At 38.6% G+C, this 18,068-nt stretch overlaps 4 protein-coding genes across 4 annotated transcripts; all 4 read right to left on the reverse strand.

The window, feature by feature from the left end:
* Positions 1-409: 409 nt before the first annotated feature.
* On the reverse strand, positions 410-3,327 carry LOC133848557 (angiotensin-converting enzyme). The gene is made up of 4 exons (XM_062284182.1): positions 3,212-3,327; positions 1,780-2,726; positions 1,163-1,723; positions 410-1,104 (listed from the first exon to the last, which is right to left on the reverse strand). The coding sequence occupies exons 1-4, from the start codon at positions 3,233-3,235 to the stop codon at positions 798-800; spliced, it is 1,839 nt and encodes a 612-aa protein (XP_062140166.1). The 5' UTR covers positions 3,236-3,327; the 3' UTR covers positions 410-797.
* Positions 3,328-3,441: 114 nt separating this feature from the next.
* LOC133848538 (angiotensin-converting enzyme-like) lies at positions 3,442-6,120 on the reverse strand. Its single transcript, XM_062284159.1, has 7 exons — positions 6,064-6,120; positions 5,454-6,000; positions 4,686-5,049; positions 4,057-4,623; positions 3,856-3,996; positions 3,626-3,798; positions 3,442-3,563 (listed from the first exon to the last, which is right to left on the reverse strand). The coding sequence occupies exons 1-7, from the start codon at positions 6,100-6,102 to the stop codon at positions 3,547-3,549; spliced, it is 1,848 nt and encodes a 615-aa protein (XP_062140143.1). The 5' UTR covers positions 6,103-6,120; the 3' UTR covers positions 3,442-3,546.
* A 2,295-nt stretch (positions 6,121-8,415) lies between these two features.
* Positions 8,416-12,248, reverse strand: LOC133848548 (angiotensin-converting enzyme-like). Its single transcript, XM_062284170.1, has 8 exons — positions 12,132-12,248; positions 11,063-11,120; positions 10,453-10,999; positions 9,687-10,050; positions 9,058-9,624; positions 8,852-8,992; positions 8,622-8,794; positions 8,416-8,554 (listed from the first exon to the last, which is right to left on the reverse strand). Exons 2-8 carry the CDS (start codon positions 11,099-11,101, stop codon positions 8,538-8,540), a joined length of 1,848 nt encoding a protein of 615 aa, XP_062140154.1. The 5' UTR covers positions 11,102-11,120; positions 12,132-12,248; the 3' UTR covers positions 8,416-8,537.
* Positions 12,249-12,527: 279 nt separating this feature from the next.
* LOC133848527 (angiotensin-converting enzyme) lies at positions 12,528-17,012 on the reverse strand. Its single transcript, XM_062284148.1, has 8 exons — positions 16,875-17,012; positions 15,715-15,772; positions 15,110-15,656; positions 13,780-14,143; positions 13,148-13,714; positions 12,942-13,082; positions 12,712-12,884; positions 12,528-12,649 (listed from the first exon to the last, which is right to left on the reverse strand). The coding sequence occupies exons 2-8, from the start codon at positions 15,751-15,753 to the stop codon at positions 12,633-12,635; spliced, it is 1,848 nt and encodes a 615-aa protein (XP_062140132.1). The 5' UTR covers positions 15,754-15,772; positions 16,875-17,012; the 3' UTR covers positions 12,528-12,632.
* Positions 17,013-18,068: the final 1,056 nt, after the last annotated feature.

Below are 18,068 nucleotides of genomic sequence, written 5' to 3' on the forward strand. Positions count from 1 at the left end.
ATCATTGGGTTGAGATAAAAATAGTTCATAGAAATTAGCATTTGACAGTATTATTTATAACATACTGAAAGTTTACATTCTTCAATTTTTTCCAATTTTTGTAATAACTTTATCTTAAAATATACACTTTGTTATTTCGTTATACCAAACACTTTTTTGAAGCTTTTTTTATTGCAGAGTTTCGTTATTTTATAAATCATTAAATCAAAAATAATTATTTGTACGAACTTAATATATATGTATATGTTTTAAGCATTGATTTTGAGAATTGTGAATTGGTAAATAAAAAAAAATGTTTCTATAAAATTTATAAAAAGATAGGTTTAACTTACACTGCAAGAAATTTGAACTTCTAGGCCAATTTGATCCATCTTATTACTCTGGCTTATATTTTTTCAACTTGCCTTAGACAGCCATAAAGTGCTCGACTATGATTGCGTTGAGTGTGTTGGTATGACTATTAACCAATTTTGTTAAGTTATTGTATGAAATAATTGTGTCGCGCTCTTCAAAATGTTCAAGTAGAATCATTGTTCTGGTTACGTGTTTGAACATCGTATGCTGCGAATATGCTTTTATCTATTTTTTTATTATTTAGAATAATGATAACGTTATGGAATAAGAATTATAAGCTAGAGTTGCTTCATGTGGTTGACTATAGACTAAAAACAGATGGGCAAAAATCGTATCTTCTAAATTGAAATTCAATTGAAGTTGTACATAAATAATTGCATACTTTTCTGCTGAACTTCGTTAAGCGATTTTTGTAGCATACTTTCGGGCGAAACTAATTATAACTAAATCCAGCCAATCTCTACATTATTTTGACGATTCTGTTGTATCAGCCAATCGTGTAGAGGTTGAAAATATGTCAAAAGCCCATCCATGTTAATTTCTTTAGTACCTATAAGCTGTTGCAAAACTTTCTCGTAGTGCAACGATGAGCCCAGCGACATGGCATGAAATATACTTGGACCTAACTCACGCTGATCTGATAAATCGCAGAGATCCAATGGCGTGTGCACAGAACCCTCCACATACTGACCAGTCTTACTACAGAAGTGTTTGTAGAGTTGAAACTGCAGCACAGTGCTTAAGAATTGGCTGCGAATATGAAAGAAATTTTTAGAATATATCTGGTGTTATTTAAAAGATTGCTTACCTTGTGTACTGATCATCTACCTCCATGAGAAGCTTGGCGGGCACATCGAACTGTTCATTGCTGCGTCTACGTGGAGCTGTGGCTCCAGTGTACAACTCAGTCAGTCTCCAGTAGGCTTCATTATCGTCCGCCTTGATGTGTCCGCTCAGCACTTCTACTCTATAGCGATCCAGCACATAGAAAACGGGCAGCAGAAAGATAACCCTCAATCCCTGCAGATACAAACGATTCAGGCGAGCAGGAAGATCCAACCATTTCTTGTTGCGGAGCAAGCCAAGCTTACGCAGATATCGAGGAGAGGAGGCAGCAAGAGAGAAGCATTTTCCTAGAGCATCACGAAAGTTGGGAAAAGGTTCCTCCCGTAACAGCGTGGGTTGAGCTGCGGATGCTTGGTAATACTGTAGATCAGACTGTGCCTCAAACATGCTGAAGAAACGCTCCTCGTCATTAAGTGGACAGTAGCTAAAGTTGACACTGGACACGGTGTAGAATCTCCAAGCCTTATGCCAGCATTCATCCTCGTTGTGGGCAGCCACAGTCTGTGCATTAGACCATAGTGCACTGTTCAATATGAAGCATGTCAAATAAAACTGTAGGCGATTTATATTATAATTTACCTCTGCAATTGGGGCAACCCCAGTCCGTGAAAGTACTCTGCCACATTCCAAAATACACGCTGGGTTGTGCTCATGCCACGTCGATGCAATGCCTCTGTTATATTGGCGAGTCCCCACTCTGGAGATGGCATATCCTTAAACCAATCAGTCCGAGGACGTCTAAAAGCATTGCCCAAAAAGATCTCAGCTAGGTGCTGAGGATAAGGACGTCCTCTTGGCACAATCTGCTCGCCATGCATCTTTCTAAGCGCAGCACGCACATGAGCATGAAACTGTAGAAATAAAGGACGCAGTGTGGCCATCATGTCATTTAATAGCTTCATAACTTGGTCACCATTCATCTCCAGTTGTCGGAACCAAAAATCCTCGGCATGGACAAAACCATTGAGCTTAGCCGACTTCTTATACAACTCCATGAAGGTGACAAACTGATACCGCTTGGACAGACCTGCAGCTCGTCGCCATTCCAACCAATAGTACTCAATCTCCTCCAGATTCGTAGACTCCTGCACCAACTTCTGAACATCTGGTATAAGTCTTAATGAACAATTAGTTGTTTGTCTATAGGCGCACAGCTTAACTCTTTGAGAGCTGTTACTCAAGTTGGCTGCCAGAGCATAAAGCTGATTCACTTCTACGTCACCAAGTGCCTCGTAACCCACCTGAGGAATACGCTCCAGCTGACGTCGCTGCAGTGCATCTCCCACATGCAATCGCTTATACTTGGCCACTCGAGAGTGCTGACTCTTCACATAGCTGAGCAGCTTCTCATTGGCTAAACTTGCTTGGAGAAGTGCTGTGGAATCGCTCTTTCCACTTAGCTCGCTTTTCATCAGGGCCAAAATTTCCTCATCGTAATTAGCGCCAAGCTGCTGATTAATCTCTGACAGAAATATAGCCAAGTTGCTATCACTCATGGGATTGGCCAGCACTGAAGCCAACCCAAGCTAGAGAGAAAGAGGTTTTGTGTAAGAATCATGATTTTTGTTTACTCCAGAAACCGCCTATTTTATTGATTGTATAATATAACTTATCTGTTTAGCTATTCAATTAATAAGTTAAACCCGTCACATAATTATTGTAAATCTTTTTTCAATCTCTCAACCTTTTGACCTTTGAGATAGAGCTAACAATATTGGTAAGAAGCCGAGGCTATAAGACCATGTCTGTCTGTCCGTATGATCTCAAAGATTTTAAGAGCTAGAGCTAGAATTGTTTTTCGCCAACACGGCAGTTTGTTTCAAATATTTAGCACATCCACTTCCGCATATTATTTGCTATAATTTAAAAACAACACCACACTGTTTTGCTATTTAAAATAAATTTGCGGGTATCTCTCAGTCGAGCACACTCGACTGTAACTTTCTTGTTTTTCATTCATATATTGTCTTCAACTAATTACTGAATTTAACCGATTTGTTGCTTTACTTACAAAAATTATCAGAACTGTGAGCATTTCTCCACTCAGTTTGAGGATTTAAGATTCGCGACACGTAATAAAATTTGAAGCTAAGATAAAAACGTTGAAAGCATGCGAAGCTCTCGAAAGCAACTGAGAAACTGACAAAAAAAACCTAGCTTCAAGAAAGATACCAATAGAAAACTGAAAATGGAATTGGCAATTTGTAATTGTAATGTGTCCCACTTAATAAGAACAACGAGTTTTGATTGTAAAATGGCTTTTAATACACTTCAAAGCAAGGGAAGAAGCTATAATTCGTGAACCAACGAACTTCTAGGAAATTGTCATTTCCTAGTCATTTCCCATTACGACGACACGCATTCTGCGAATTTAAATAAAATCAAATGTTAGAGAATATTTAAAGGATTATATATGATTACTTACTGTCGGATGCGGTCCAGCCAATATGCACATTATTCTTGATGTTCTCGGCCTCGAGCCAGACGCGAAGAGGTTCAAAGAACTCGGCGATTGCCTTGCCGCTCATAATACGTTCACCATTGAAGGCCTCCAGTGCATCGGGCCAGGGCTTCGAAGCACCCAAAGAGAGCATACTCCTGTTGAGAGCAAGTTAATTAATTCAATTGCACTAAGTGAAATTTTGTCGTACTTACTGGAATGCGGCACCAGCTGCTGCACTGCCATAGATATCACAGTTGTCCAAGGGCAAATCGGGATTTGTGGCATCGTATTGACCAGCCTTGATGCAAGCGGACTTGTAGAATTGGAATTGGATGATGAATGAAACAAGATATCTATAAAATAGAAAAAGATATTAAGACCCACTACAAATACTCAAAATCTGTTTTACTTACCTCAAGTATTCTACATCAGCTGAAATGTGATATTTGGCTGGAGGATCAAAATCCTCCTCGGAACGCACAACTGGGGGTTCAATTCCGGAGTATTCCTCGCGCAGCTTCCAGAAGGCGCAGTTCCAGTTGGCTTTGTCCACCTCACCTCGGAACAACGACCAACGATACTTGTCTAGGGTGAAGGCGAAAGGCAAAAATACAATCTTATCTAGCGCAGTCAGGAATAGCTGATTGATACGGGCCTCCTCATCGAGCACAAAGTTCTTCAACAGTCCAATCTTTTCCAGATGCCTTGGTGTCGACACAGACAACGAAAGCACGTCACCAACAGCCTCATGGAAACCTGGATTGGCGCCAGCGCGATACACAAATGGCTGATGTTGATACTGAAGGTAGTATTGGATGTGACCCTGTTCGTGGTGCACGGTGAAAAATTGACTTTGAGTAACCGTAGTGCACTGCTTGATGCGAACATCGTCCGTAAGGTAAAAGTCCCAGGCGCTGGCATGGCAGATCAAATCCCGACCATCAGCGGGCTTCTCAATGATCGACTTATCCCAGAAAGGTCTTTAAGCAGAAATCATTTCATTATTTTAAACACCTGAGGTCATCGAGAGTCTCGAGCTTACTGTGGCAATTTGGTTAGGTTCATGGAGGTGAAGAAATCATCGGCCATTTGGAACATCTTAAGTGGAGTGTACCCTTGATTGATCATTTCGCTGGTTACATCCACGAGCGGCTTATCGGGGAAAGGTGTCACCAACGAAGCAATATTCGACCATTGTTGTGCCCACATATTGCCCAACAGATGCATGGGCAATGGACCCTTCTCAGAAACGACATCATCGCCGTAATGCTGCCTTAGGCGGTAGCGTACATAGCCATGGATTTGCTCATAGAGTGGACGAATCTCGGCGAAAATATCATCCAACTGTTTCTCGAAAGTATCATCCTCATATTCATCCAGCCAGAGTTCAGCACCAGAAGTGAAATCTAAGTAAAGGAGTTATCATTATGTACTAGTTTGAGAAGGAATATATGAACCCTGCCTATAACTATTTGGCGCATACTTTTGGAACTTTAATAAATATATTTTTTTATTTTAAGCTATATATTTTAAATTGAACCAAATAAAATTACATTTTTTTAATAATTCGATTAAGATAATAGCAAGTAAAAAAGCCACAGTCGAGCCCACTCCTCATTTTGAATAAAGGCAAAAAAGTGCTGTATTATTCCTTAAATGTACTTGACTGTTGACGCTGACCATACTTTATGGAGTCGGAGATGCGTCTTTCTGCCTATTACATGTATTATTATGAATCTTTTGACGACATTAGGAAGCGAACTTCCATATTCCTTCAGGTATATTACTACTAGTTTTATTGTGCACTTACTATTCAGTATGGCTGCCTTTGTATTCAACTCAACGTAACGCTCGAATTCGGAACGCACAGGTGTTCCAGCCTTATCGTAGAACTGCACCCAATAGTACTTTAGTTCTTCGGGGTCGCGGCTTGTCTGGATGACTTCCTCGATTTCGGGTTCAAGTGCCAAATCACATTTCGTGTTATCTTTGTAGTCACACACCTTGACTTTAGCATAGTTGGAGTCCATAGCTGAAATGGTCTCCAGGAACTCAGCATAATCGGCCTCAGTCAAAGCGGCATATCCGAGTTTGGAGAGCGATTTGAACTGACGCTTAATATCCTCAGATTGATAGGTGCGCCAACTGAACTTTTGTATATCGGAAGATACTTCCTTCATGAACTTTGCCAGCTCAGCGGAAAGCTCGTTCTTATTCTTATCGTTCTCATCGGTGATGTTGGAAGCATAGGCCCATGAAGCTTCTGTCACAACATTGGTGCGCTTTGCAATCTCCTTATTCAAATTTTCCAAATACTCCTTAGCTTGAATCTCCTCCTTGACTAGAGCTTGCGTAAGCTACAATTCAAAGAGATAGTTAGATGAAAACTTCCCTAAATTGTGGCATATAACATAACTTACCGCAAATGTTGCCACAAGGGCTAACAGTAAAAGTTTCATGCTTCCGAACAACTTTCAACTGGAAGAAAACATTTTTAATTTTGACAAGTTTAGAAATAGAAATAAAACTGGTGGCGCTGATATTTACTTCTATAGTGAAACAGTAAAGTACATCAGCACAAAATTCATTAAGATGACTCTGAGGTCAATTTTGACAGATCTCGATCTTGGGTATAATCATTATACAACTTGTTCTTATTTTCTTCGCCCATATGTAGATCAAAGTAGAGAAAGTAGGGAATTTGTCCAGTTTCACAATCAATTGAATGACATTATTAATATTTCGGACAAGCCGATAAGCAAGTACTACTTTAAGTAATTATAGTTCAAAGCTTGTGCCGATAAGCATTTTAACACTACATAAGTGAAGTGTAAGTATGTATATATTTTTTAAATTGGTTAAACATTTGTCGACATATTTCCAATAATGAGTTACAGATAAATCTGTGAGGTGCTATATTAATGATTTATGGATCATATAATTTAAGTACGTGCATAAAATTGGAAGCAAACACATCAAATTGAAAATCTGTCATTAATTTTTATACTTCGATTTTAAAACTTTTTTTTTATAAATGCTTTTACATAATGCTATTCATATTTATTCATAAGCTGTCGAATGGAAAGTTTTATAAGCTTTAAACGGCTCGATGAGATGGCAAATATTTGTTAATTGCTCGAAAGAGCAGGAAAAATCTTTAAAGTAGTTAATTAAAGTGTAATGCTAGTTGAGCACTTGACTAGCGACAACCCGGGACTCTATCAATATCGAAACACTAATCAGGACTATAAATAATTGCTGATAAGCGGGAAACTCCTGAAGAATCCGTTCACTATTTACTGATACTTTCATGGGGTAAAACGATAAGATTTCAATCAGATTATCGTTAAAAGTGAATTGAATCATATGAAGAACGATAAAAAGAATAAAAGGTTTTGCAGTAGTTACTTTAAATTTATAAACCGATTATCATGGCAATTGTGTTCAGTAAATTGAAACAAAAATATTAATTAATTAATTAGAAAATCGTGCTTATTTCCAAGTGCAACGACTCATTTCAAATTTTTATGACAGTAAAATTAAAACAAAAAACTAATATACATAATAACAAGTAAGAAAGTTACAGTCGAGTGTGCTCGACTGTGAGACACCCGCTACCCATTTTGAATAAAAGCAAAATATTGCGGTATTTTTATACCCGGGTAGAAGGGTATTATAACTTTGTGCCGGCAGGAAATGTATGTATGTAACAGGTAGAACGAGGCATCTCCGACTCTATAAAGTATATATATATATTGTTGATCAGCGTCAACAGCCGAGACGATCTAGCCATGTCCGTCTGTCCGTCCGTCCGTATGAAACACTGGATCTCAGAGACTATAAGATATAGAAGTATAATTTCGACTAAACACAAAAATACTAAAAATATACCAAATGGTATATTTGTTGTATCAATATAGTACCACATTAAAAATATACCATAGACGGCATAATATACCAGATTGTCGGCCAAAGCAACTAAAACCCCTTGTAAGTAGGCGTTTTTGCCCATGCAAAAGTATTTGTTTAATAACTTCCACAATTTTTGTATGATCGCAACCAAATTTTCAGGAATCACAGTTACCATAGTTATTATTGTACATACCAAAATTTGCAGCTCGCTTGTTATTCGATTTTTTTTTTATTTGCGGGGGCTGAAGTATGCGTGGCAAAAATTTGAAACAAACTTGATTTGCGTGCAAACATGACACATCTCTTATAGTCTCTGAGATCCAGTGTTTCATACGGACAGACGGACAGACACACAGACGGACCGACGGACATGAGTAGATCGTCTCGGCTGTTCACGCTGATCATGAATATATATACTTTATAGGGTCGGAGATGCCTCTTTCTACCTGTTACGTACATTTCCTGCCGGCACAAAGTTATAAAACCCTTCTACCCTATGGGTAGCGGGTATAAAAACAACAACATAAACATACCTAATTGATATGCGGCGACGATAGAGCCGCAAACGATCTTGAACGAACGGCGCGCAAAATAAAACTGAAACTGTTGTAAATTCGGTGCTCTCGGCCAGACGAATTGTTCGCGATACGACTGCCAATAAACTGAATGCAGTCGGCAGTCGTCAGTCGCCGAAAGTGCTGTTAGATAAAAATGAAAACCCTGGCGTCTACCTTAGACGAACCTTGGACGCACTCAAACCTAAACTACAAACCGAGCGAGTAATATTCGACAATTCATAAAATTGAAAGACGCAGGCTAACCAGCTGCTGTTGCCAATTTGTAATTGTAATGTATTCCACTTAATAAGAACAACGATTTATGATTGTTAAATGTCTTTTAATACTTCACACTACAAAATAAAGAAATAAGGCATACTTTATTGAACAACGAACTTCGGGGAAATTCGTTGGGACATTTCCCATTACGACGACACGCATTCTGTGAATTGAAAGAAAATTAGATGTTAGAGAATATCTAAAGGAATATATATAATATGATTACTTACTGTCGGATGCGGTCCAGCCAATATGCACATTATTCTTGATGTTCTCGGCCTCGAGCCAGACGCGAAGAGGTTCAAAGAACTCGGCGATTGCCTTGCCGCTCATAATACGCTCACCATTGAAGGCCTCCAGTGCATCGGGCCAGGGCTTCGAAGCACCCAAAGAGAGCATGCTCCTGTTGAGAGCAAGTTAATTAATTCAATTGCACCAAGTGAAATTTTGTCGTACTTACTGGAAAGCGGCACCAGCTGCTGCACTGCCGTAGATATCACAGTTGTCCAAGGGCAAATCGGGATTTGTGGCATCGTATTGACCAGCCTTGATGCAAGCGGACTTGTAGAATTGGAATTGGATGATGAATGAAACAAGATATCTATAAAATAGAAAAAGATGTTAAGATCCACTACAAATACTCAAAATCTGTTTTATAGTACTTACCTCAAGTATTCCACATCAGCTGAAATGTGATATTTGGCTGGAGGATCAAAGTCCTTCTCGGAACGCACAACTGGGGGTTCAATTCCGGAGTATTCATCGCGCAGCTTCCAGAAGGCGCAGTTCCAGTTGGCTTTGTCCACCTCACCTCGGAACAATGACCAACGATACTTGTCCAGGGTGAACGCGAAAGGCAAAAATACAATCTTATCGAGCGCGGTCCGGAACAGCTGATTGATACGGGCCTCCTCATCGAGCACAAAGTTCTTTAACAGTCCAATTTTCTCCAGATGCCTTGGTGTCGACACAGACAGCGAAAGCACGTCGCCAACAGCCTCATGGAAACCGGGATTGGCGCCAGCGCGATACACAAATGGCTGATGTTGATACTGAAGGTAGTATTGGATGTGACCCTGTTCGTGGTGCACGGTGAAAAGCTGACTTTGGGTAACCGTAGTGCACTGCTTGATGCGAACATCATCCGTAAGGTAAAAGTCCCAGGCGCTGGCATGGCAGATCAAATCACGACCATCAGCGGGCTTCTCAATGATCGACTTGTCCCAGAAAGGTCTATAAGCAGAAATCATTTCATTATTTTAAAAACCTGAGATCATCGAGAGTCTCGAGCTTACTGTGGCAATTTGGTTAGGTTCATTGAGGTGAAGAAATCATCGGCCATTTGGAACATCTTAAGTGGAGTGTACCCTTGATTGATCATTTCGCTGGTTACATCCACAAGCGGTTTATCGGGGAAAGGTGTCACCAACGAAGCAATATTCGCCCATTTTTGTGCCCACATATTGCCCAATAGATGCATAGGCAATGGACCCTTTTCAGACACGACATCATCACCGTAATGCTGCCTTAGGCGGTAGCGCACATAGCCATGGATTTGTTCATAGAGTGGACGAATCTCGGCGAAAATATCATCCAACTGTTTCTCGAAAGTATCATCCTCATATTCATCCAGCCAGAGTTCAGCACCAGAAGTGAAATCTAAGTAAAGGAGTTATCATTATGTACTAGTTTGAGAAGGAATATATGAACCCTGCCTATAACTATTTGGCGCATACTTTTGGAACTTTAATAAATATATTTTTTATTTTAAGCTATATATTTTAAATTGAACCAAATAAAATTACATTTTTTTAATAATTCGATTAAGATAATAGCAAGTAAAAAAGCCACAGTCGAGCCCACTCCTCATTTTGAATAAAGGCAAAAAGTGCTGTATTATTCCTTAAATATACTTGACTGTTGACGCTGACCATACTTTATGGAGTCGGAGATGCGTCTTTCTGCCTATTACATGTATTATTATGAATCTTTTGACGACATTAGGAAGCGAACTTCCATATTCCTTCAGGTATATTACTACTAGTTTTATTGTGCACTTACTATTCAGTATGGCTGCCTTTGTATTCAACTCAACGTAACGCTCGAATTCGGAACGCACAGGTGTTCCAGCCTTATCGTAGAACTGCACCCAATAGTACTTTAGTTCTTCGGGGTCGCGGCTTGTCTGGATGACTTCCTCGATTTCGGGTTCAAGTGCCAAATCACATTTCGTGTTATCTTTGTAGTCACACACCTTGACTTTAGCATAGTTGGAGTCCATAGCTGAAATGGTCTCCAGGAACTCAGCATAATCGGCCTCAGTCAAAGCGGCATATCCGAGTTTGGAGAGCGATTTGAACTGACGCTTAATATCCTCAGATTGATAGGTGCGCCAACTGAACTTTTGTATATCGGAAGATACTTCCTTCATGAACTTTGCCAGCTCAGCGGAAAGCTCGTTCTTATTCTTATCGTTCTCATCGGTGATGTTGGAAGCATAGGCCCATGAAGCTTCTGTCACAACATTGGTGCGCTTTGCAATCTCCTTATTCAAATTTTCCAAATACTCCTTAGCTTGAATCTCCTCCTTGACTAGAGCTTGCGTAAGCTACAATTCAAAGAGATAGTTAGATGAAAACTTCCCTAAATTGTGGCATATAACATAACTTACCGCAAATGTTGCCACAAGGGCTAACAGTAAAACCTTCATGCTTCCGAACAACTTTCAACTGAAAGTAATCATTTTTAACTTTTATCAGTTTAGAAATAGACATTAAACTGGTGACGCTGATATTTACTTCAATAGTGGAATATTAAAATATATCAGCACAAAAATCATTAAGATGACTCTGAGGTTAATTTTGACAGATCTCCATTTTGGGTATAATCATTATTCAACTTGTTCTAATTTCCTTCGCCCATATGTAGATCAAAGTAGAGAAATGCAATTTGACCAGTTGCATAATCAGTTGAATGACATTATTAATACTATTACGGACAAGCCGATAAGCAAGTACTACTTTAAGTAATTATAGTTTAAAACCTGTGCCGATAAGCATTTTTAGGTTATATAAGTGAAGTGCAAGTACATATTTTTTTAAATTGGTTAAACATTTGTCGATATATTTCCGATAATGAGTTACAGAGAAATCTGTGAGGTGCTAAATTAATGATTTATGGATCATCTTATACATAATGCTATACAGACTTATTCATGGGCTGTCGAATGGAAAGTTTTATAAGTTTTAATCTGCTCGATGAGATGGCAAATATTTGTTAATTGTTCGAAAGAGCAGGAGAAGTCTTTAAAATATTTAAGTATACTGTAATGTTAGTTTAGCACTTGACTAGCGACAACCCGGGATTATATCTATATCGAAACACATATCAGGATTGTAAACAATTGCTGATAAGCGGGAATAAACTACCGAAGAATTCGTTCACTATTTACTGATATTTCCATGGGGCAAAACGATAAGATTTCAATCGGATTATCGTTAAAAGTCAATTGAATCATATGAAGAACGATAAAAAAGAATAAATTTTTGAAGTAGTCACTTTAAATTTAGAAACCGATTGTCATGGCAATTGAGTGTACAGTATATTGAAACAAAAGCATTAATTAATTAATTACAAAATCGTGCTTATTTGTGAGTGCAACGTCTTATTTCAAGTTCTTATGACAATCAAATTAAAAGAAAAAACTAATATACAGAATAAAAACAAAAACATAAACGTACCTAATTGATATGCAGCAACGATAGAGCCGCAAACGATCTTGAACGAACAGCGCGCAAAATGAAACTGAAACTGTTGTAATTTCGGTGCCTTAATTTTATAGAAATGAGTAGCTCTCGGCCAGACGAATTGTTCGCGATGCCGACTGCCGATAAACTGAATGCAGTCGGCAGTCGTCAGTCGCCGAAAGTGCTGTTAGATAAAAATTAAAACCCTGCCGTCTACCTCAGACGAACCTTGGACGCACTCAAGTCGAACTCAATATTACAAAACACAAACCGAGCGAGTAATATTCGACCATTCATAAAATTGAAAGACGCAGGCTAACCAGCTGCTGTTGCACCTAGAACCGTTGGCAATTAGTAATTGTAATGTATTTCACATAATAAGAACAACAGTTTTGATTGTTAAATGTCTTTTAATACTTCACACTACAAAATAAAGAAATAAGGCATACTTTATTGAACAACGAACTTCGGGGAAATTGGTTGGGACATTTCCCATTACGACGACACGCATTCTGTGAATTGAAAGAAAATTAGATGTTAGAGAATATCTTAAGGAATATATATGATTACTTACTGTCGGATGCGGTCCAGCCAATATGCACATTATTCTTGATGTTCTCGGCCTCGAGCCAGACGCGAAGAGGTTCAAAGAACTCGGCGATTGCCTTGCCGCTCATAATACGTTCACCATTGAAGGCCTCCAGTGCATCGGGCCAGGGCTTCGAAGCACCCAAAGAGAGCATGCTCCTGTTGAGAGCATATTAATTAATTCAATTGCACCAAGTGAAATTTTGTAGTACTTACTGGAATGCGGCACCAGCTGCTGCACTGCCATAGATATCACAGTTGTCCAAGGGCAAATCGGGATTTGTGGCATCGTATTGACCAGCCTTGATGCAAGCGGACTTGTAGAATTGGAATTGGATGATGAATGAAACAAGATATCTATAAAATAGAAAAAGATGTTAAGATCCACTACAAATACTCAAAATCTGTTTTATAGTACTTACCTCAAGTATTCTACATCAGCTGAAATGTGATATTTGGCTGGAGGATCAAAGTCCTTCTCGGAACGCACAACTGGGGGTTCAATTCCGGAGTATTCCTCGCGCAGCTTCCAGAAGGCGCAGTTCCAGTTGGCTTTGTCCACCTCACCTCGGAACAACGACCAACGATACTTGTCTAGGGTGAAGGCGAAAGGCAAAAATACAATCTTATCGAGCGCAGTCAGGAATAGCTGATTGATACGGGCCTCCTCATCGAGCACAAAGTTCTTCAACAGTCCAATCTTCTCCAGATGCCTTGGTGTCGACACAGACAGCGAAAGCACATCGCCAACAGCCTCATGGAAACCGGGATTGGCGCCAGTGCGATACACAAATGGCTGATGTTGATACTGCAGGAAGTATTGAATGTGACCCTGTTCGTGGTGCACGGTGAAAAATTGACTTTGAGTAACCGTAGTACACTGCTTGATGCGCACATCGTCCGTAAGGTAGAAATCCCAGGCGCTGGCATGGCAGATCAGATCCCGACCATCAGCGGGCTTCTCAATGATCGACTTATCCCAGAAAGCTCTATAAACAGAAATCATTTTCTCACTATATTAAAGACCCGAATTTGTAAAGCATCTTAAGCTTACTGTGGCAACTTGGTTAGGTTCATTGAGGTGAAGAAATCATCGGCCATTTGGAACATCTTAAGTGGAGTGTACCCTTGATTGATCATTTCGCTGGTTACATCCACGAGCGGCTTATCGGGGAAAGGTGAGACCAACGAAGCAATATCCGACCATTGTTGTGCCCACATATTGCCCAACAGATGCATGGGCAATGGACCCTTCTCAGAAACGACATCATCACCGTAATGCTTCCTTAGGCGGTAGCGTACATAGCCATGGATTTGTTCATAGAGTGGACGAATCTCGGCGAAAATATCATCTAACTGTTTCTCGAAAGTATCATCCTCATATTCATCCAGCCAGAGTTCAGCACCGGATGTGAAATCTAAGTAAAGAAGTTATAAGGAATGGATATAACTATTTAGAGCATTCTTTAAAAACTACGATATGACTTAATTAAACTAAAAATGTAAAAGCTACGCAATTTCTTAAGACTTTATGAGGACTACCGAATGAAATATAATTATGCCCGCTAGTGTGGAAGGGTATTATAACGCTGTGACAGTATATATGTATATAAAGTATATATGTACATATATTCTCCATGAGCATCAACATTCGAGAAAATATAGCTATATCTGTTTGTCCGTATGAACACCTCCTATAAGAGATGGAGCTATAATTTTTAGACAGCATTAATTTTGCACGCAGATCAAGTTTGTTTAAAGTTTTTGCCACGCCCACAAGCGAATTTTGGTATAGACAATAATAACTATAGTATTTATGATTCCTGAGAAAATACCAAATTAATTTACCTCAAAAATACTTAAAAAAATATATTCGAAATACTATATTTGGTATATTGATATAGTACTAAATTCAACATAACATATACCATAAATTACAAAATATACCAGATTACCCTCTTGGTAAATAGGCGCTTTTGCCCATACAAAAGTATTTCTTGAATAACTTCTACACTTTCCAGTACTCTTACTATTCACAACTATTAGTATTGTATGTACCGCTTACGCTTGTCATTCGATTTTTGTCAATTTGCGGAAATGGGCTTTTTTAAATATTTGAAACAAACTTCGTCTGTGTGCAAAACTAACAATGATGTCGAATTATAGAATATAGCTGAGATCTGAGATCCAATGTTTCAGACGGACAAACATACAAACGGACATGCCTATATCGTTTCGGCTGTTGACGCTGATCAATACTGATATAACATATATAGTATGGGGTCGGAGATGCGTCTTTCTGACTATTACATACAGTCTTATAAGTCTTTCCACGACTTTAGGAAGCGAACTTTCATATTCCTTCAAGTTTATTGTGCACTTACTATTCAGTTTTGCTGCTTTTGTATTCAACTCAACGTAACGCTCGAATTCGGAACGCACGGATGTTCCAGCCTTATCGTAGAATTGCACCCAATAGTACTTCAGTTCTTCGGGGTCGCGACTTGTCTGGATGACTTCCTCGATTTCGGGTTCAAGTGCCAAATCACATTTCGTGTTATTTTTGTAGTCACACACTTTGACTTTAGCATAGTTGGATTCCATAGCGGAAATAGTCTCCAGGAACTGAGCGTAGTCGGCCTCGGACAACGCGGCATATCCGAGTTTGGAGAGCGATTTGAACTGACGCTTAATATCCTCAGATTGATAGGTCCGCCAACTGAACTTTTGTATATCGGAAGATACTTCCTTCATGAACTTCGCCAGCTCAGCGGATACCTCGTTCTTCTTCTTTTCGTTCTCATCGTTGATGTTGGAAGCATAGGCCCATGAAGCTTCTGTTTCCACATTGGTACGCTTTGCGAGCTCCTTATTCAAATTTTCTAAATACTCCTTGGCCTGAATCTCCTCTTTGACCAGAGCTTGCGTGAGCTACAAATCCCAGAGATAGTTAGACGAAAACTTTCCAAAATGATTGCAAATAACTTACCGCAAATGTAGCCACAAGGGCTAACAGTAAAACCTTCATGCTTCTGAACAACTTTCAACTGGAAGAAAACATTTTTAATTTTGATCAGTTTAGAAATAGAAATAAAACTGGTGACGTTGATCTTTAGTTCTATATTTAGAGTGAAAAATAAAAGTATCTCAGCACAAAATTGATTAAGATGACTCTGAGGTCAATTTCGACAGATCTCCATCTCGGGTATAATCATTATTCAACTTGTTCTTATTTGATTTGCCCATATGTAGGACAAAGTAAAGAAATGCAATTTGCCCAGTTGCACAATCAGTCTGATGTGCACATTTCCAGGTATTATTAATAAGTCGCAAGCCGATAAGCAAGTACTACTTGAAGTAATTATAGTTTAAAACTTGTGTCGATAAGTATTTTTATTTTATATAAGTGAGTACAAATATATGTTTTTTAAATTGTTTAGACAGAGAAATCTGTGAGGTGCTATATTAATGATTTATGGATCACATAATTCAAGTACGTACTTAAAATTGCAAACAAACACATGAAATTGAAAATGTGTAATTAATATTAATACCTTGATTCAAAGAAAATTCTTATGAGCTGTCGAATGGAAAGTTTTATAAGTTTTAATCAGCTCGACGAGAGGCCAAATATTTATTATTTGTTCGAGACACCAGGAGAAGTCTTTAAAATATTAAAGTATACTGTAATGTTAGTTTAGCACTTGACTAGCGACAACACGGGATTAAATGTATATCAAAACACATGTCAGGATCATAAACAATTGCCGATAAGCTGGAATAATCTACCGAAGAATTCGTTCACTATTTACTGATACTTTCATGGGGCAAGATGATAAGATTTAAATCTAATTATCATCGAAAGTGAATTCAATCATATGAGTAACGAACAATAGATTATATAGTATTGGATTAGTTACTTTAATTTTAGAAAACGATTGTCATGGCAATTAAGTGTTCAGTAAATTGAAATAAAAGCACAAATTAACAAGGCAGCGCGTAGCAAGCAATGACGATTTCGCATTAATTAATTAATTACAAAATCGTGCTTATTTGCGAGTGCAACGACTCACTTCAAGTTCTTATGACGATAAAATAACAAAAAAAAAAACAATAATATAAAAAATAAAAACAACAACATAAACGTACCTAATTGATACGCTGCAACGATAGAGCCGCAAACGATCTTGAACGAACCGCGCGCGAATTGAAACTGAAATTGTTGGAATCTTGGTGCGTGAGTTTTATAGCAGCCGAGTGGTTGACTGGCTCTCGGCCAGACGATATGGATCACCTATAACGAATTGATTGCGACGTGACTGCCGATGAACTGAATGTAGTCGGCAGTCGTCAGAGTGCGCCGAGAGTGCTGTCAGATAAAAATTAAAACCCGATCAATATTTATTGCCGATGCGCGCACCTAAGTGAAAAAGAACTCGCACAGCGCAGCTGCCGCCTACCTAAGACGCACCTGGGACGCACCTATACCTAAGCTGGGTTTATGCTCATTACTATGCCTGACACACTTCGATGATAAGTTGTGTGTTGGTCAAAAACGAAGAAAGGTGATAATTTTATATGAACATAATAAAAATATCTATATACATATGTATATGTACATAAATACATTCATACAACAAGAGTTCTGTCGCACCGTGCTGATTGCTATACCTGATGCCCATGCCTATAAAATAATTATATACAAATGTTGCAAATTTACGATTGAGTGATTCGTTCAACTCTATAAATTTATTGATAATATCTGTCATCTTTGTTCCATAGAAATATCATTATTTTTATTATTAAATCTGTAGAATAGTCAAATAACTAAAATTACAGTTGTACGTACATACATACATACATACAAATTTAAAAAGTAAAATAAATTTAGAAATAACATACATATAATATAATATAACATAAAAACACAGATACACACTTGTAATAACTCAATATTACAAAGCTACAAACCGAGCGAGAAATATTCGGCAATTCATCAATTTGAAAAACGCGCGCGTTCCAGCTGCCAATAAATATTAACCAGCACTGCTGTAACCTATCGATAACCGCCTATCGAACTAATAACCTTTTTAACACTGGCAGTGATTCACACATGTTTACGCGCTAGTTCGTTTTCTGCGTCAGTCACATCTAGAGCGCTTCATAATTAATAGGTAACGTAAGCAAATATGTATTAAATATTGAATTTACGTCTGTGATCGATTCGCGACGGAAGCATTCCGCAAGATCCCCAATCACATCAGCTGTGAACCAGTTCCGTTTGCAACGCATGGAAATCGCGGTCTGACCGTTCAATGTCACTTTGTTGTTAACAAAGAAGGG

The sequence above is a fragment of the Drosophila sulfurigaster genome, chromosome 2L, assembly GCF_023558435.1.
Source record: "Drosophila sulfurigaster albostrigata strain 15112-1811.04 chromosome 2L, ASM2355843v2, whole genome shotgun sequence".
Classification (NCBI taxonomy): domain Eukaryota; kingdom Metazoa; phylum Arthropoda; class Insecta; order Diptera; family Drosophilidae; genus Drosophila; species Drosophila sulfurigaster.